Here is a 17,839-nt window from a genome sequence, read left to right as displayed (position 1 = left end):
GTTTTAATTTATTTTATGTCTTTCACACTACACGCAATTAAGCTGAACCTTGTTATCATAAATAATTGGGTTAGTTCAGATTCAAAAATCCAGGTGACGTAAAAAGTATATGTGTCTTTTTGGAGATAAACATACTTTTATTTTCAGGTCATAATGAAATCTTCACATTTAAAAGAGATGATTTTTCATTCCGTGACACCCCCCCCCCCTCCCCTTTAAAAGCCTTTATTTTAAGGTTTTGCTGTACATTGAACAATAGGTCATTTCTTTTTTTTTAGACTAACCACCATGACTGAAAAGAATAGTATATCCATATAAATCCCACATGTTTCTATTCCATGAGATGTTACACAATTCAGATAAACAACGAATGTTGTTACATTTACAAAGACACCTCTCTACACCCCCATCACACATAGATTGAACAACATGCAAAGCCCTGGAAGTTAGTAATTGCTCTCCTCACACCGCAGGGACACGTTGGAGACAGTCTGATGACTCGGAGGCTTTTCAGCAGCTCGTCTCCATGTCAGCGTTTTAACAGAGTGGATGAGAGCGGTGCCCTGTGCGAACAATAATATCAACATCCTGCTGAATTGTAGCCGCTGTGCTAGCGAGGCGTTTTCGTGTTCACAGAGGGGCGAGCCGGAGGCCATCCATCTTCGATCCCCCCCCCTTCGTCCCTCGCAGCAGTGTCGGGTAACGCAGCGTCCTCCTCTGGTTCGTAGCCAAAACACCCCGATGACATGTAATACCTGTTGTCTTGTGGGCAGCAGGGGGAAGGAATGGAGAGTTCTGCCTCCTGTAATATAATCGCGGCGAGTACCGTTTAGAGGCAACGCGGGCGACAACCTCCAAAAACAATATGAACAAGACTCAACATGTGATTGAAAATGCACATTCTTGACCTTAAAATCAGCAGTTGAGAGATCACAAGGTCCATTTAATATCTTCCCCAGAGCTTTCAGCCGTAGCTGACCGATTATCTGTATCATCAGCAGATGGAGTTGGACCACTTGGACAGGAATCAGAAACAATAAACCGGACAAACTAGGTCCGGGAATGAAGATCTTGTGACGTGATCAAAAGCTCCAGGACATCTGTTAAATGTTTGACTCAATAAGACCGAAAACAAATCCACATACACACACTTGTAACACATTTTAGTGGTGTCAGACTTCTCAGACTTCTCCAGCCGAACACATTTGCACCAACAACAGTGTCACAGTGTTGTTCACACGCTCCATCAAATGGTTATGCAACACCTTTGATATGGATCTGTTGTCGGTTTTAGTCGTTGTGACACCGAGTCACAGAGCCTCCTTTGTCCTCCTTTTTTTGCGTAGCTACAACCGTCCAGGAAAAGGAGGCACATGGAGGTGCGTAATTAGACACGTAATTAATCATCCCGCCGAGCTCGATCTTAACAGACATCTCAAAAAGATTGCGCTATTTTGTTTTTTGCGAGGGCAGTCGAGCGGGGTCGTTACTGGCTGGAACAGGATGTGTGCAGGAGCAGGCCACAGCTTTGTAAACTCAGTGATGAAGCACCCAGGAGGAATGTTTTCATTCATTTGCCCTTCTGTTTCTTCCTTCCTGTGGTGCGACCCGGCGGCTCAGCGTCTCTGAAAACATCTTCCTTCTAATGACAGGAGATCCAGAAGGTCTGAAAAGGTCAGATCTCCAACTCACATTGTGTACGTTGCAAAAATGCACCACAATGTAATTGAGCCTGGGGGTCGGTCCCCTCTAAGGGGTCACGTGATGAATCCGAGGGGTTGTGAGATGATGCATTTGAGAGAAAAAGAGAAAAAACAAAGTTCTGCAACACAAATATGTTTCATTTTTTTAAACTTGGAAGGTTTGATTATTTGACCTCTTTGGGCTTTGAGCAGCAATCTTAATGAAAGCGTCGAACAAGATGGCAAACAACTCAAATCTGAGACGTGACAAGGGGCCTCGACCCCGTTTTCTTTTCTTTTTTTTAAATGGCCACAAGCCAAAAGTACTGTAAAACCAGTTGTTTCATCTCAAACAACCGCTTTTATTAATTTGTCACTGGTTTAGTTAGTTAAGAGGAGTCTGTTTATAACATGGTTGACAACTGATTATGTTTTAATGTCGATTAAGATCAAATTAGCCTTTATTGATGCCTAGCGGTGGAAATCCATAACCTACTCTGCAGTATCAAAAGTAATGAAATTAAGTCCACTTTTACACGTGGATCATTACAATGATGTAGACAATAATGCATCAATAGTTTTAGTACAATCAAATCCTAAACATTCATGCCACTATGTGTAATACAATATGTGTAAATCTTTGCTTTTAACAGTAACTCTGGTGGTAAATGCTTCATCTTTGAGGACCTAAACGAGCAATCCGTCCATCACCTGTTTTAACTCGTTTTTTTCCCACATTGTATATATGTGCACTCAGTTTGCAGACGTGCCAACAAGGACAAATTCTTCACCTTCTTCAAGCAACTGCTCAACGAGCCGCCTGTCTTTTCTCTTTTTGAAAGCATGCACGCTCCATCTAGTGGCCCTCGTTGGCGGCACAGAGCAGCTGGGGATGTGGGCTCAGGCCGGGGCCTGTCAGGACAAGAAGCAGCTGAATGCCTTTGGAAACTGATGATAACCTCGTTTCACAAAAACAATAACAACGCAGTCGTTTGGAACAAATTGTAATGATTGTTTAATGTTGACAGCTGATGATCTTGAAGAACATGACCTGCAGGTCCACTCTGAAAAAACACTGCTGAGAGGGAGGATGGGGGCGGGTTGGGTTTTTCATTTGCTATGTTTCACAATCATGGCGATGAAGGTTTCTTGGACCCTTTCCACGAGAAGCCGACACTTCAGTGTTTGAACTTGTTTCTTATCCAGCAGTTAACATCCTTGACTGACTCTCAACCCCAAGAAGTGCGGGGGGATCCAGAACAGTCCCCACAAACGGTGGTCTGATCTTGCACCCCCACAGGAAACACATTTTCCAGTAAATGTGCATGTTAAAATGTCATTTTCATGACACGATATGTCCCCCAGTTGCATGCTGGTCCTATACCTGGCTATGCCCTTAAATAGACCCAAGGTGCCCATAGTATTACGCAACTATTTAGTGGTCCAATTACCCAAACAATGAACCAAAACTACACATACGTAGTGACAAAATTATTAAACCAAATGGGTCTATTAAGCAAGAATCAACAAGTTTGGTGTATATGTGTGTGTGTGTGTGTGTGTGTGTGTGTGTGTGTGTGTGTGTGTGTGTGTGTGTGTGTGTGTGTGTGTGTGTGTGTGTGTGTGTGTGTGTGTGTGTGTGTGTGTGTGTGTGTGTGCGTGTGTGGCATTGTTGACTTGGAGAAGTTAAGTAAGGGGATTTCATGTGGTGTTCAAACCATCAAAGTATTTTTGGAAAAATAGTGTCCCAGTTACTGTAGATTATTTGCATAAAATGATCATTGGATGTACGTTCTACTGAAGAAATAATCTCTATGAAAACTGTTGCCACTCGCTTGGATAAAAGCAAAGTATCCACAGTACACAAACCCCACTGATGATATGTCTGCATCTTTTACAAATGTGAGAATGAGTTTGTTCACTTCCATCATCCAATACAACTTTGACGTTTGAACACTGTGGAAGAAAATCCAGGCCAAGTCTAAGGCTCTAAAGTATGTCACTGATCACCCGAGGGCATCCACAGATTGTATAATGTGGTTCTGTGAAATAAAATCAACATTGTAGGGTGACTGTTTGATGTGCTGGAAGTGGCAGTGAATTTTAAAGAGTCTCTGCAGAATAACATATTATTATTATTATTACACCTCGAATGCATATTTTTCAAGTTTCCTGCTGCACTGTTGAAAAAGCTTCAAAACGTTGAGCTGCGTTACGACACAGTCGCACGAGCAGCCTTCCTGCCCTGCGGCTCAGTTACGTCTGAACGGCAATAATAATAATGTGGCAGCGCGATCTGCTGCCCCCTGCGGGCTCACAGCGGTACAGGCCGTGTGGTGGCAGAACAGCCCCCCCGCCCCCTTCCCTCTAATCTCATTGCTGCAGACAGCAGCACTGTGTGTCACAGACACGCGCGCGCACACGCACACACACACACACACAGGCTAACCGCGGCGTTAAATAAGACTGCGGACGCATTTACTTGTGGGAACAAATCATAAATAACATTGCATGTGCAATCTCAGCCTCACGTGATCGAAGCAAGAATCTTCAAATTAATGAAAGAAAAAACACATTATTGCAACAATATTAATAGTGCAGACTGTTTTCTTTTGAGAAAAACGGTAAAACCAGGTCTGATGCAGCGTGCAACTTGTTTCATCTTTACATTAAAAAAGCGTTGGTCCAAATAAAAAAAGAAATAAAAAATGATTAGAATATACCGAAGCCAGTCCAAATGGCACGACGCGTCCGTCTCACACGCGCGTCTGTACGCGCGCCACTGAACGCCCACTGCGCGACGTGGTCAAGCGGATTGGCTGCTAAAGATACCGGCGCTCCGTGGTTGGCTGCGGCTTCCCCCCTTTTCGCCATTACGTTATGCTTACTCCACACTCGCGAGCAGCTGGAGAGAGGGAAGACGTAATGGTTTGATTGCCCGTGCGCTCGCTATGCCCGTCGTCCTGACATTACTCTGCAGATTCCTCACACGGGAGGCGCCATGAAGGTACGTGATCGAATATGCGCCGCGTTCGCCGCTCTCGACGCGCAACAACGACGCGGATTTTGCGTGATTTCCGCACGACGCTGCACCGACAAGGCAGGGAATACCTCCATCCTCGCGCCGATTGAATATGTATGCGCGCACTGATATTTAATTACAGCAGCAGGCATTCCTCCCCAAAAACGCAGCATCCGCTGCCTCGTTGGAAAACTTGTCCCCCCCCCCCCCCCCGGCGGATACTCCCGCTGCTGAGCCTCGGGATGCTCTCCCTGCATCTCCACTTGGTCCCGATGAACACTGGGTACAGTGTGTAGCTTCTCTATTCGTCATGGGCCCGCTTTGACCCTCGGGTGACAGTTCGGCGTGGAGCTGACAGGCTCTTAATCCGCTCTAATGAGATAAAGACGCGGTCAGAGGGGGGGGGGGGGGGGTAGGTTTTATTATTTTCTTTTGGAGAGAGACCAAGCTGTGCCAAGGAGTCTCCACGGAGGAGGTGATGGCGATGATGTCATCGGTTTGCGGTGGCAGGTGAGGAGGACGCTGGACCGAGGCTGCAACCGGCGTCGTCGTCGTCATCGCCGTCGCCGTCGTAGTCGGTGACCTGCTGCAGACAAATGACGAAGAATCGGCTTTTTGCTCATTTAAGTCGCAGCTGATTGGATGCTCCTTGTGGGTGCACGTCTCCATTCAGCAAACGTGTGTCCGAATACTTGAGTCAATGCCTGTTTTTGAATGTAGAACTATATTTATACTGTGACCACCTTACCCCTCGCTAGTGAAGTGTTGTGATTTGTGTGGCAGGGTTGAGGGTTTCCCCCAAACAGCTGCTGCAAGCTTAACGCCAGCGACTCAGCTCTGGCTTGTCAGGTAGGCGCTTTTATAAAAATCTAAATATCACACATCTATTGAGCTATGGGGAGTTTAACCAGGCCTGTGCACATTGGATCAGCTCATTCCACCAACTCCCCATTTTCAAATACTGCATGTTTTGGAGTAATGCATCTATGTGTGTTTACATTCAGTATAGTATATTTTGCCTTTATTACTTACTTACAAACAAATCTGACTGACTGCATAACTCCATCCACACCAACTGCATGAAACCGTCTAATATGTCTGCAGCTGGCATCACTGATTCATTTCAACTAACTAGCTATTTGATACAGTGAAGAAGATTTGCATGCTAGCGGTGTGTAAAGCCTTAAAAACCACCAGAATGAGAATTGAATAAGCCTGCGATCACGGGATGAACCTAAACTCATCAAATCACCTTTTGATCAGCAATCACTTGACTTTTAACGGGCACGTCTCACACCATGAATAATTCTTTTTTGATTCCGCGAATATTTTCTTCGGATCACACCGTAAAATGTGCAGGAGGTGAAGCACGTGAATGCCGATTGTCACATGGGAAACAAGAAAATGTGCTTCTGTCTGCCTGGTGACGTTTTATCGACTAATCTGGTTTAAATTGAAAAGCAGCTTTTCGGGCTCTGTGCAGCCGAGTTTTGTAAGCTTTCTTCTCAAAACGGGAAACACTGTGGCACAGTATTTCTTATCAATGCCATTCCAATCAGGGATGACTCCGTCTTCGACGTATATACCTTCTACTTCCCTTCAAAGTCCCCTTACTGATTCATTTTCAATGGATGCAAACGCTCACAAATCTCTGATGAAATTACAAGATATAGTGCTGATTTAGCAGAGCGGATCATGATTATTCCGAATGAGACCAGACTCACTTGGGGCAGCATTTTAAAGTTGGCGACGAAGTCCTAAGCTCTGAACAGAGTCCAGAGGGCACAGCTGAAATAAATCGCTCCGGTCACGGCGTGTTATTGCACGGCGGTCTCCCCAGCAGTCCCCTATTACTTTGTATTTCTTGCACCAACGTCCCTACTTGGACCTCCATAAACTGCGTAAATCAGTTATTTTGCACAAACACTAATCCCAACTTGGCTGGTAATAATAATAATAATAATAATAAATCGAACTTGTATAGCGCTTTTTTGGACACTCAAAGACGCTTTACATAGGTAGCAGCCTGAGCCTGAGCTCTCTCTGCAGACGTCGCTGGATTAGAAGGCTCCGGGCAGTCGTCACCGAGCATCACCTCAGGGCAGCGGATGAAGCATCACATCCGAGCATCGGAGGGCGTTCATGGGTTTATTTGTCAGAGGCGGCGTTAAACTCGAGTCCCAACAGTCAGGGGAGCTGAGTTCACTTTTCACGGGAGGAGTGACATTTCTAGTTTAAGGCAGAGATAAAAAAAAAAGGGGGGGGGGGGTCTGTGGGGAGATTCGGCAGAGAGAAAAAGGAAATGAAATGCGAGAGAGAGAGAGAGAGAGACAGCGGATGATGGAACAATCGGGAGCCCATCTACAAAATGTTTGATGACACACCGTTGTTTACACTGAAAACCGTTGACCGCTCTGTATATATTGACGCCTATAAGTAACCATAGATACCGATCATATAGATGTAATAATCCACTCCAACCTCCAAAATAACATGCATACCGTTGCAAGTCAGCGAGTACAGCTACTCTATGGCAATATTGGATTTGCAGGATCTTTTTTTGCATCAATGTGAGGGTGACCTGACCTTTAGTCGCTGGTGGCGCAACACTGAGTCTTCCCACAATGCAACTGAACTCTGGCAGACAAAATGATATTGTCCGCCAAAGCCTGCAGTTTGTAATACAGGATTATGAAATGACCTTAATGGTGACATCATCCCAGTTGTTCCACCCGAGCACACAAAAAAACTTCATGTGAAAGATTGTTGGAGTTTCCGTTCAGATCAAGGGTGGTGTCAGACAGATTTTCAGTTCTAGTTAAACATCCAAGTCTCCACATGACCTATTTAGGCTCCCATATGGTTTCCCTCGTCTATGCTTGTGCAATTTCTGGGTCACATCACTGCACCTTACGAGGCCTGGATGATGCCGATTGGCCTCCCTTTTTGGTTAGTCTATTCAGATATTTGCCCCGATTAAGCTTTGGGACACTTTCCCCTATCAGTGCATTCGTTTGTGTTTTATAGTGACTATTTCGCTCACCTGATTGTTGGGCAGCAACGAAAAAGAAACATCCCAAACATTTGATCCAGAGGTTTGAGTGTGCATCTACGTACAAATAGTGTTCCCAGAGGTTTATTCCCAGCTACGGCGTAAACACAAAAGCTACAAGGGAAACAAACAAAACAATGAAGCACATGTGACGTTTACTCTTGTCCCTGGTTTGTTCGGGACTCCCTTCCTGCACGGCCTGCCGTGTGCTAATTGAAGTGACGGAGGGAACTCGTGCTGCTGGCCAGGAGCCAGATAACACGGATTCCTTGGCCGGACCGCAGCACGGAGAATGCAGTAAACGTTCCTTCTAGTGGCTTCAACCTCGTATGCGGGAGGCCGTGTTCGCGTTGGGAGGCTTCTCGGCAGCCGGACATGGGGTCAAAGCTCACGCCACACGGGCGAAGGATTCAAGTTGGCATGCGCCGCGCTTCTATTGTGCACGCCAAGTCAAATTTGAGGATTTGCTCGTGGTCCGTTTTTGATATCACTGCAAATGATTCAAACAAGTGCTGTAAAGGTAATGATCCGTCCAACGAAGCTTTTAGAAAGCTGACCGTCTCTTCCTCCTCCTCCTCCACACACACAGACAGGCTCGTTCTCATGATTGCGTAACGAATGCCTGAGCAGATGGGTGAGGTCAGATCACACAGGGTGTTTGGGACGAGTCGGAGCCTTTAGAAGAGGCCAGGAAGGACCCGGTGAATTCCGCTGTTTTCCGCATGGTGCCGGGAACCACGCAGAGGGCTGGCATTATGCTCGCGTCGGCTATTGATTCTGCAGGCCGGGGGAACAACAGAAGACATATTCTTCTCTCCTCGCTGTCCCCCCCCCCCGGCTCCTCTTACCCGTATGCATTAAGGAGCCGTGACTCCCATCACACCAGCCGTGTCCGGCCCTGCCTTGTGGTCAGTTGCGCATCCGCCACACTTTGAGCGCACCAAGTGCAAGTGCACGCTGGTTTTGCACGTTTCTGCAGCGCGGGGCATCATTGGACTCTGGCGAGGTGTGCGGCTGAGACTCCTTGTCTCTGCGTGGACAAATTGTTTATCAAAATAATGCAGGGACTGAGAAGTTTAAATGGCGGCGCTCTTTGGAGATTGTCATTTAACAGGAGCTTTTAGAGTCTGCTTCGGCCTCATTATCTCTAACCTCAAAGAGCTATTACAGAGCACTCTCAATAATGTGCTGCTCAGTGCCCCCCCACTCCCCCTCCCCCCCTCCCTCACCCTTTCATTCATTTTTCTCTCTTCACCAGCACCAAACCCCTCAAGGGGTTTTTAGTAATACTGAGCAAAGGACAGGATGATTATGGCTCGCAGGTTCATATTGTAAAAAAACAAAACCATTACCAATAGTTTGTTGATCTCTGTGTAATGTGACCAGTGACGGAAATAATTAGAACGCTGAATGTTTAATAATAAAGAGTGATGGGATGCTGTGGCCTTTACGGTTGGCTGATCTAAGTTCTTTAGAACAATGGTGTTTATACCTTCTGGGGATTTCAAATACAACGGACTCAATTTTGAAGAAATGTGTAGAAAATGATGAATGAAAGATAAATAGATACAACACATGAGTGGTTGAAACCGCGGTGACAACGGAATTAAAAGACCAATCAGGACAGGCGACCACACGAGGGCCGGAAGTGAGATGTGTCTGAAACGAGCGAGGCGAGTATCCCAAAATAAGACTGGATATATTACCTGCAAACAAGGAAAAACTTTACCTTTTAGAGGAGAACAGGACATGACACACAAAGATGAGGCCAGACAGACACTTTAATAAATCATCTAAAACAAAGGTCATCTTGATAGTCAGACGTCTCTAAAAGTTTGAAATGTCTGTCCGTGTGTGTGTGTGTGTGTGTGTGTGTGTGTGTGTGTGTGTGTGTCTGTCCGTGTGTGTGTACTCTGCAGGCGGGGGCATCGTCCATGTGGGCGTCATGCTGCGGGCTGCTGAACGAGGTGATGGGCACGGGCACGGTGCGGGCGCAGCAGCCGGGGTTCGGGGCCGGTGCCGGGCCCTTCCGCTTCGCCCCCAGTGCCGGGTACTCCACCTACCCCCCCACCAGCGCCGGGAGCGCCGGGCAGCTGTGCAAGGCCTGCGGACTGGCCTTCTCCGTGTTCAGACGCAAGGTGAGCACGCAGTGTTGGAGATAAAGAAATGAAAACTTTGACAGTAAATTACTTTTAAGATTTTGTCAACTGTTTTTTTTCTTTTTTTTCTTCTTTTTTTTAATCTGAATTATGTAATCCCTGCTGCAGTTAAAGCCGGGCCTCTCCGTCATGGTGCATTCAAGGAAACTCTGACATTTATAATTACTGAGTCCCTTGCTAAATATCATTTCAATGCAAAAACCTGCAAAGTAATCAGCAGTATTTCACACTGAAACACAAGAAGCATACTTGACACCACTTACGTCATTTGTGTCTCATTTAGGGTTTAATCACTGTTATAGCTCATTCATTGAACCCTAATTTATGCAGGGCTGGCTGAGCAACGATTTATTAGACAGGAAATAGCAAGAAGAGACCGCTATTAATAGAACAGAATAATAGCCAAGAAGGAAAAAAAGGTTTATAGACACTGCAAGCTGATTTTCATGCAGTATCGACATGAATGCGAACCAAGCATCCATCTCAAAGGCAGTGATGCAACGTAATTAAATGCATTCACTCAAGAGGCAATTGTGATTTACTTGAGTATTTGAAATGAATGCTACTTCATACATCCACTCCACTGTATTCATCTGCCAGCTAACTGCCTTTCAGATATTTATCGACAAACCATTGAAATACACTGTTATTGTTACAGATTATACGTGGAACACAGTTTTTAAAACTAGCTCCACCACGAGTAGCTGAAACATTCAACTTTAGTGCGTAACAATTGAATGATTTAATGAATCTTTTTTTATTGTATCCATACTCGTATATACCGCTCCTCTCAACGTACATACATATAATATACACAGAAATAAAGAAAAACCCCAAATATAAGCATAGCATTATCTATTTTGAATTCATATATATATATATATATATATATATATATATATATACATATATATATATCAGCCATATTGGCCATTTTAAGTACATTTAGTTGATAATATATTAAAGAGAGTATTCATTTTCTTGTGTTGTTACTTTTTTTAAAAAGCAACTTCCACCCACTTCTTTCAAGTTGTCAGTTGACCTAAAAGCTCGAGGAGTAGTTTTCCGCCACTGGAGGTAAATCCGACCTGTGTGAAGTTCACCGGCACGTTCCCTTGATGAAATGCCCCGTTCATGTACACACTCTGGCATTCGCAGGGTCTCTGCGCGGCTGACCCCGTCAGGGTTGAGAGGCGGAGTGTCTCCGTCTGGCAGCCAGACGCGCAGAGACGCTGATGAAAAGGCTCCCTCTCCACTCGCTGCCTCAGATCTCTGCATCGCCATCCACGCAGCGCTCGCCTTCTGACAGACGCCCGATTCCCTGTACACACACACACACGCACACAAACAACCACACACAACCACACACACGCGCACTACGCGGTATTTTCATTGTGTGAAAAAAATAACGCGCCGTGGGATTAACTACACACCATTGAAGAAGAGTGTCTTTTGCCGCGCAAATTTAGCTGTGGTGCCCCAGAGGCACATTTGGGCACGAGTGATAAGAAAATGTTTGCCGCCATGGCTGACCTGCTTTCCCGCCCTTTTGAAGTGTCAATCTACTCGGCGGCTCTCCATCAGGAGACGGGGTAACGCCAGTGAAATGTCAAACATCATCAGACGCTTTGCAGATTGCATATTTCCTTTTCTTTAACTCGTCCCCAGAAGGTTATTGAGCACACAGCCCCATGTTTCAGATGAAATTTACTGGTTTATGTGTCTTCTTTTTGTCAATGCAGCAGCCTCTAGCAAACAAGTGTAAATGTGGTTGTTTGGATATGGTCCCATTCATTTTTAGGATTTTCAACCAATCAATCAAAGAAACTTTCTTTGAACAAAACATAAAAACAGTGCATTAGCCTAGCTGTGCCTTACAAAGGAACAGCTGTACCACAGCTGGGACCGGCACTAAGCCTCATGCTGGAAATTACATTAAAACATACGATTTCTTTCAATGGCACTACTCCCTCTGGATGTCTCTGGTAATGTTCTCATGGCAGCCTCGTGAGCTACTTTGAGTCTCTGTTAACTCGTGCAGTGCCGTGCAATCAGCTCCAAACAGAGAAGTCTCACACTAAACTAAACTAAAGTGTGTACATCGCCTGCATACGTCATTCTCCCCTTTCGCCTGTTCTGTTGAGAAAGGACAGAGATGTTTTACTTCAGCACAGACACTGCTTTACTTTAACTTATTATTAACTCTTATTCCTTTATTTTTAAACTAACCCATAGCCTTAGATTTTATTTGATTCCTCTTGCACTATGTTGTCTTGTTGTCTGCTGTCATGCACCTACCACCAAATCCCTTGTATGTCTGACATATAGTTTCCTCAATGACGATCACACTCCCCCCCCCCCCTCCCCCCGACAGCACATCTGCTGCGATTGTAAGAAGAGCTTCTGCGCCCTGTGCTCGGTGCTCCAGGAGAGCCTGCGCTGCTGCACGACCTGCCACCTGCTGCGCGGCACGGCCTTCCAGAGGCCTCGGCTCATGCAGCTCCGGGTGAAAGACCTGCGCCAGTACCTGCTGCTGCGCAACATCTCCACCGACACGTGCAGGGAGAAGGAGGACCTGGTGGACCTGGTGCTCTGTCACCGGGGGACGCGGGAGTCCCCGAGGCCGGTGGCGGAGGCCGAGGAGGAGGAGGAGGAGGAGGACGAGGAGGAGGATGAGGAAGATGAAGAGGACACACATGAGGAGGAGGAGGACGAGGAGGAGGAAGATGAAGGGGGAGACGACACAGACAGCCTTCACTCGCTCCCCCACTCGCTCCCGGCCGCCTCGCCCCCCCCGGCCACTCGCTCCGCCTCCGAACAGTCGGGGCTCTCGGCCTCTCCGGGAGACGTGCCGAGCCCCAGTGACAGCTCAGGGACCAGCAGCCAGGTGAGACGGCTGGTGTTCAGTGTGTGTGTGCGTGTATGTGTGTGTATGCAGCGCTGACACCGAGTAGTGCCACAAACAAAACATTGTCTGATTTACATACGCCATACTTCTCCCCAATCTGTCCTCATTCTATCCAAGATGATTAATATCAAAGGTGAAGTGAGCGTGTTTACGCGCGTCAGTGTGACCGTCGAGGAGAAGATTTACTGCCTTCAGTCTCTGACGTTCGGATGTCATTCCTTTCATAGTAATTCATGGCGTATTCTTCCCTTCCAGCTGTCTCCTTTGGTTGTACGGTGTTGTTCTGAATGAAGTATTTCTCTATTGTGAGTGTGTGTGCGTTTGTGCGTGCGCGGAGCCCTCAGACCAGCCAGTGATGCAGATTAAGCCATTTGCCTTTTTTTAGGCCTGTTACGTTGAGTCTGTTACGTAAGCAGAAACACCACAGTACATCCCTCCTCTCTGCACTCCTCATGGCACATAAAGGCTTGTGGGTTATTTTTCCCGACCAAAGGTAATTGCGTGGACATAAACTGCCAATAGCCATCTCTAGATCCAGCAGAATACTTGGGACAGACGACCTGTATTCAGTCCCAATTACGTCCAAATAGGTTTTAAATCATAAATCTTCCTACCAGCTCATCACCTTTCTTGGATACAGTTTCTGCAGTGAAGAATATTAACTAATGCAACAACACAATGACATGCAATGTTGTCTTTGTTGAACATAGTTTCTAGGATCAGTTACCTTGAAGCAGGTTTACAGTCTAACGTAAATTAGTAAGGTAACTGGACATGATAAAAGTCCTCCTGATATGAGGTATTGCAACTTGAATTAACATTTTTGCAGTATGTAAGACACATTTTAATGCAAAACCCATGAGGATACATTCTCTTCAGGGTTTTCTCATGAACTATTGCAACAATCACCAAGTATACTTTGAGGGACATTTCTTAACATCTTAAAATATCTAATTCAGCAGGCTTTAAAAGAAGCACTGTGATTACTTATGTTTGATAAATATCCAACATGTGTTCCAGAGAGGTTTGGCTGCTTGTGTTTTTTGTTGTTTTTTGCCTGAGCAAAGGTATGATGTCTGGTTGATGACAGGCATCCAGCACTGTGACGCTGACAGATGCAGATGCATTATTAACACATCTTCCTTCCAGGGAGATGATTGGTCGGCTGGAATATGCCAAAGCTGAGCGAGAGCGAGAGAGAGGTTTTTAGGTACAGAAACCCACTGCACTCCGGCATGACATCACACGGTTGCAGCTTGTTTTCAGCCCATCACATGCTCCCCTTGTCGGGCGGATAAAAGAATAAAGAGACAATATCCTCTCTTCAAAGTGCTGAGATAACATTGAGCTATGCACTCAAACCGAATGGTCTGTGCCAATCTAGGCCTCTATTTGCTCCCCTTTCATCCAGCAAATTCAGGTCCAAAGAGAATAATGAACGTCTCTAATCTTCCATTAGACATGCGAGCGGTTACACTTTAATACTCAAACTATGCATTGCAATCAGTCACAGTGTCTGTTGCGATATTGTCCCGGAATGTAGACGTGAATGCTCAATTGACAAATATTTGCTCAGGATCAGTTCAGCTGCCTCACATCTGAAATCAGGAGGTTCTTTTGAACTACAGAACTAAAGGTCGTGTTTGCACCTCGCCACGCGTTTTCAGTTGGAGTTTTGATATCAGCGGATTAAACCTAAGCGGCCACGTGCTTTAACGGTGAGCGGAACGCTGCCGACATAAACTCAAACCAACATGAATTAACCTCTGTGAGTCGATCCCTTCTCTGACAGGAGCAGGAGGACACTCCAACAGCGTCTCTCTTGAACCTGGAGCCGGCAGAGAATTTCATGGAGGTACGACGCCCCCCGCCGGCAGTACGAAGGGGTGGATCAGTACAGACTGACGGGGCGGGGGGGGGGTGGGGATGCGGACTGTGTGTTACTGAGCGCCGCGCCCCGTTCCCTGTGCGGATTGCAGGTCAGTCCGGCGACACAGAGGCGGATCAGGGCCTCGCTGTCCGATCTGGACAACGAAGAGGCGATAGAAAACCTCTCCGTCCGCCAGCTCAAAGAGATCCTCGCCAGGAACTTTGTCAACTACTCCGGCTGCTGTGAGAAGTGGGAGCTGCTGGAGAGGGTGCATCGACTCTACAGAGAGAATGAGCAGAACAGGAAGTCCAGTGAGCATGTTTTTTTCTTTTTGGATCTAAATTTCCCATTTTGACCTTCCTTGTTCCGTGTGAGGAAAAGATTCTCGTTGTCATGTTTTTCTCCTTTTCTTTCAGTGGAAAACGTGAGCATAACTGCAGGTAATTATTTGATTACTATGTTTAAGAGGTTTAAGACATGCCCTCTTAATGAAAACGTTATTAACACATTAATCTAAATACAAGTGTAGTAAGATGCATCAAAGCAGCAGTGCTTTAACGTTATTTTCACATAAAAGCGTAAATTCACCGTTTCCTGAACTAATGAACTTCCTTTGTTACTGCCCGTTCTTATCTGTAAAGTGGTTGCGTATCCTCCACTTCTCTGCAAAAGTGGAGTTGGAGGTAAGATGTTTTTATTAAAAGCTGCTTTACATCACCTGCTGCCATCTCCTCCATGACCACATTTTGTAAAGGGCATGCCGCAGTGTTTGTGACCTTCCACATCCTCCACGCATATCATCACACGATTGGAGTCCTCATTTCCTGCCTGGTTCAGTGTCTGTGGTGTTCCTTCTTCAGCGCTGCGTCCTCGTCTCGTGAAGGACAGACTCCCGTCCTCTCGTTAATGCCCTAAGAGCTTTTAGCCCTTGACGAGCCGCCGTGTAACTGCGGTAGCAGCATGTCTCCGTCGGGTGTAATTACGTTCAGGAGGCTGCCGCGTCGACACAAAGGGCCCGAGGTGTCGTATCAGCCCACTTGATGACGGGCTGCTGCTGCTCCACCGGCCAATCATCATTGGCTGCTGGGGTTGTTTTCTTCGGGTTTACATGGCAGCGCATAATTATGTGGTGATATTTTATAATGGGGTCGGATTAATCAATTCTTAGTTCTTCAGTGAAAATTCATATTAGAAATATTGATAATTTGCAGGGAGGTCGTGGAATTGTTTTCCACCAATTTAAATGTCTTTCGAATCAGAATCATATTTATGGCCTTTAAATACACGTTAACATGAATCCAACCTATTGTGGGCGAACAGATAAATTGATGAGGAAGACGTTATCTTTCAGTCTGCAATCTCTGTCAAGCACTCACAGCACAGGCACGAGCCAATCAGATCGCGTTCATGCTCACGTCTAAAGAGCGCGAACATCAAAAATAAAAGATGGCGGACCAAACTCCGTAGAATAAGGAGGTCCCTGCTCCATCTCACCATCACCTTGGCCTGAAAAACGAAAAAGACCCTTCTGCTTTACGGTATTTACTTTAGGGTTGATTTCATTTTTCAGTAAGTTTCTAACTTATTGTCACATTTTTTTAAGTGACATTCAAAAAATGTGAGGGATTAGTTCGGCGGGCGGATAGAAGAGACGTCGTCGTGGTGATGGTTCAGTGGCTTCGCTCTGTCGCTCCGCACAATCCCTGCTCCCGAAAAGCAATTCACCGCAAATACACAAAATAACACCTGTCCTCCATCCACAGACGGCGTCAAGGCTCAGCTGGCGGCGGATGAAAACCTGTGTCGCATCTGCATGGACGCCTTCATCGACTGCGTGCTGCTGGAATGTGGTCACATGGTCACCTGCACCAAATGCGGGAAGCGGATGAGCGAGTGCCCCATCTGCAGGCAGTATGTGGTGCGGGCCGTTCACGTCTTCAAGTCTTAAAGCTCCCCCCCCCCCCCCCCCCCCCCCCACCCCTCCCCCGAACTCTGAATTGACCGCTGGAGGAGGAACTACTGAGCATGACATCTGGCGACGGGGCCTAATGCCGCAGCGGGTTTCGCGCAACTTCCGTGTCTTTGGAAAACCAGACTGTTGCCTCTGGATTACCACGGTCCCCCCCCCCCCCCCTTCCCCCCCCCATGTCCCCTACTAACTCATATTCAAGCCCCCCTTCTCCATGTCGGACCGTCCTTAGCTGCACCGGGACACACACACACACACACTCACTCTCTCAGCAGAAACAGATGGCCTCCCTCTCTGCTCTCCATTCCGGGTTTCGGTTTGTGCTTGGGAGGAGAGGAACGTTGGTCCCACGGATACTTGAAGAGGATCGGATTGTTGTACGTGGCGAACGGAGAGCAGAAAAATGGAAGATCCCAGGGTCAATATCGTTTACACAGTCAGGCCACGTGACGCCGTGTTTTCTCCCTCAGTGTTCTTTAGGATGTGCAATATTTAAAAGAAGAGACTTGTTGTTTTTATTAAATTTCTTTTTGTTAATCCTGAACCACCAACAAGCACCAGGTCATCTCGTCTCGCACACAGAAAGTGTGCAAGGTGCCAAACGTCATGCCTTCTGATTGATATTTGGTTCTGATTTCTTTGTATCTTCATCTCATAACCAGCAAGCTTAATGTGATGGTTTCCTCTCTTCTTTTCTCAAATGGACTTAAATAATTGTGAAACACTTGAGCGCTTGCTTAGTGAACAATGTGATTGTTTTGTCATCGACCAAAAAAAACAAAACAAAGTGCACAGATGTGATTTCAACAGAGGACACTAACAGCAAAGAATGCTGAGCGACTGAGAGTGACGGTTCGTCACCTTTTGAAGGAGCAGTTTGAGGGGAAGAAAAGTCGAATCTGAACTCGAGGCCCCACTTACAAGCCTTTCAAATTTCACAGGCTTCATCTGCAGATGGAGTTATCTCGGTTGTCATGGAGATGGGTCGATCATTTGAATGTTCCCATCCTTCTCCCGAGGAAAAACCACGAGACAAGAAAAATTTAATGAGTTGCCCTTTGTGAAGACTTTTTTTTTTTTTCATCCTTATTTCAAAGACTCCCTTCTTCATTTCAAAACTGCCACCAAGTGATTCCATTTAGTTTCCGAGTCTACCAAGTGTCTTTCTTTGATCGTG

General features: G+C 46.2%; 1 protein-coding gene across 3 annotated transcripts; it reads left to right on the top strand.

Moving 5' to 3' along the window:
* The first annotated feature begins 4,496 nt into the window (after window positions 1-4,496).
* Window positions 4,497-16,674, top strand: rnf34b (ring finger protein 34b). 3 transcript variants are annotated; one of them, XM_037484097.2, is made up of 8 exons: window positions 4,497-4,689; window positions 9,676-9,894; window positions 12,290-12,802; window positions 14,616-14,678; window positions 14,803-15,004; window positions 15,110-15,133; window positions 15,335-15,376; window positions 16,457-16,674. In XM_037484097.2, the coding sequence occupies exons 1-8, from the start codon at window positions 4,684-4,686 to the stop codon at window positions 16,639-16,641; spliced, it is 1,254 nt and encodes a 417-aa protein (XP_037339994.2). In that variant the 5' UTR covers window positions 4,497-4,683; the 3' UTR covers window positions 16,642-16,674. The 3 variants fall into 3 exon arrangements, with proteins under 3 accessions (XP_037339994.2, XP_037339995.2, XP_037339997.2); XM_037484100.2 differs by lacking the exon at window positions 15,335-15,376 and adding an exon at window positions 5,488-5,553 and having other exon boundaries at window positions 4,500-4,689; XM_037484098.2 differs by lacking the exon at window positions 15,335-15,376 and having other exon boundaries at window positions 4,498-4,689.
* Window positions 16,675-17,839: the final 1,165 nt, after the last annotated feature.

This window comes from Pungitius pungitius, chromosome 18 (genome assembly GCF_949316345.1).
Source record: "Pungitius pungitius chromosome 18, fPunPun2.1, whole genome shotgun sequence".
In the NCBI taxonomy this organism is placed as follows: Eukaryota; Metazoa; Chordata; class Actinopteri; order Perciformes; family Gasterosteidae; genus Pungitius; species Pungitius pungitius.
This window is presented reverse-complemented; position numbering and strand designations above follow the sequence as displayed.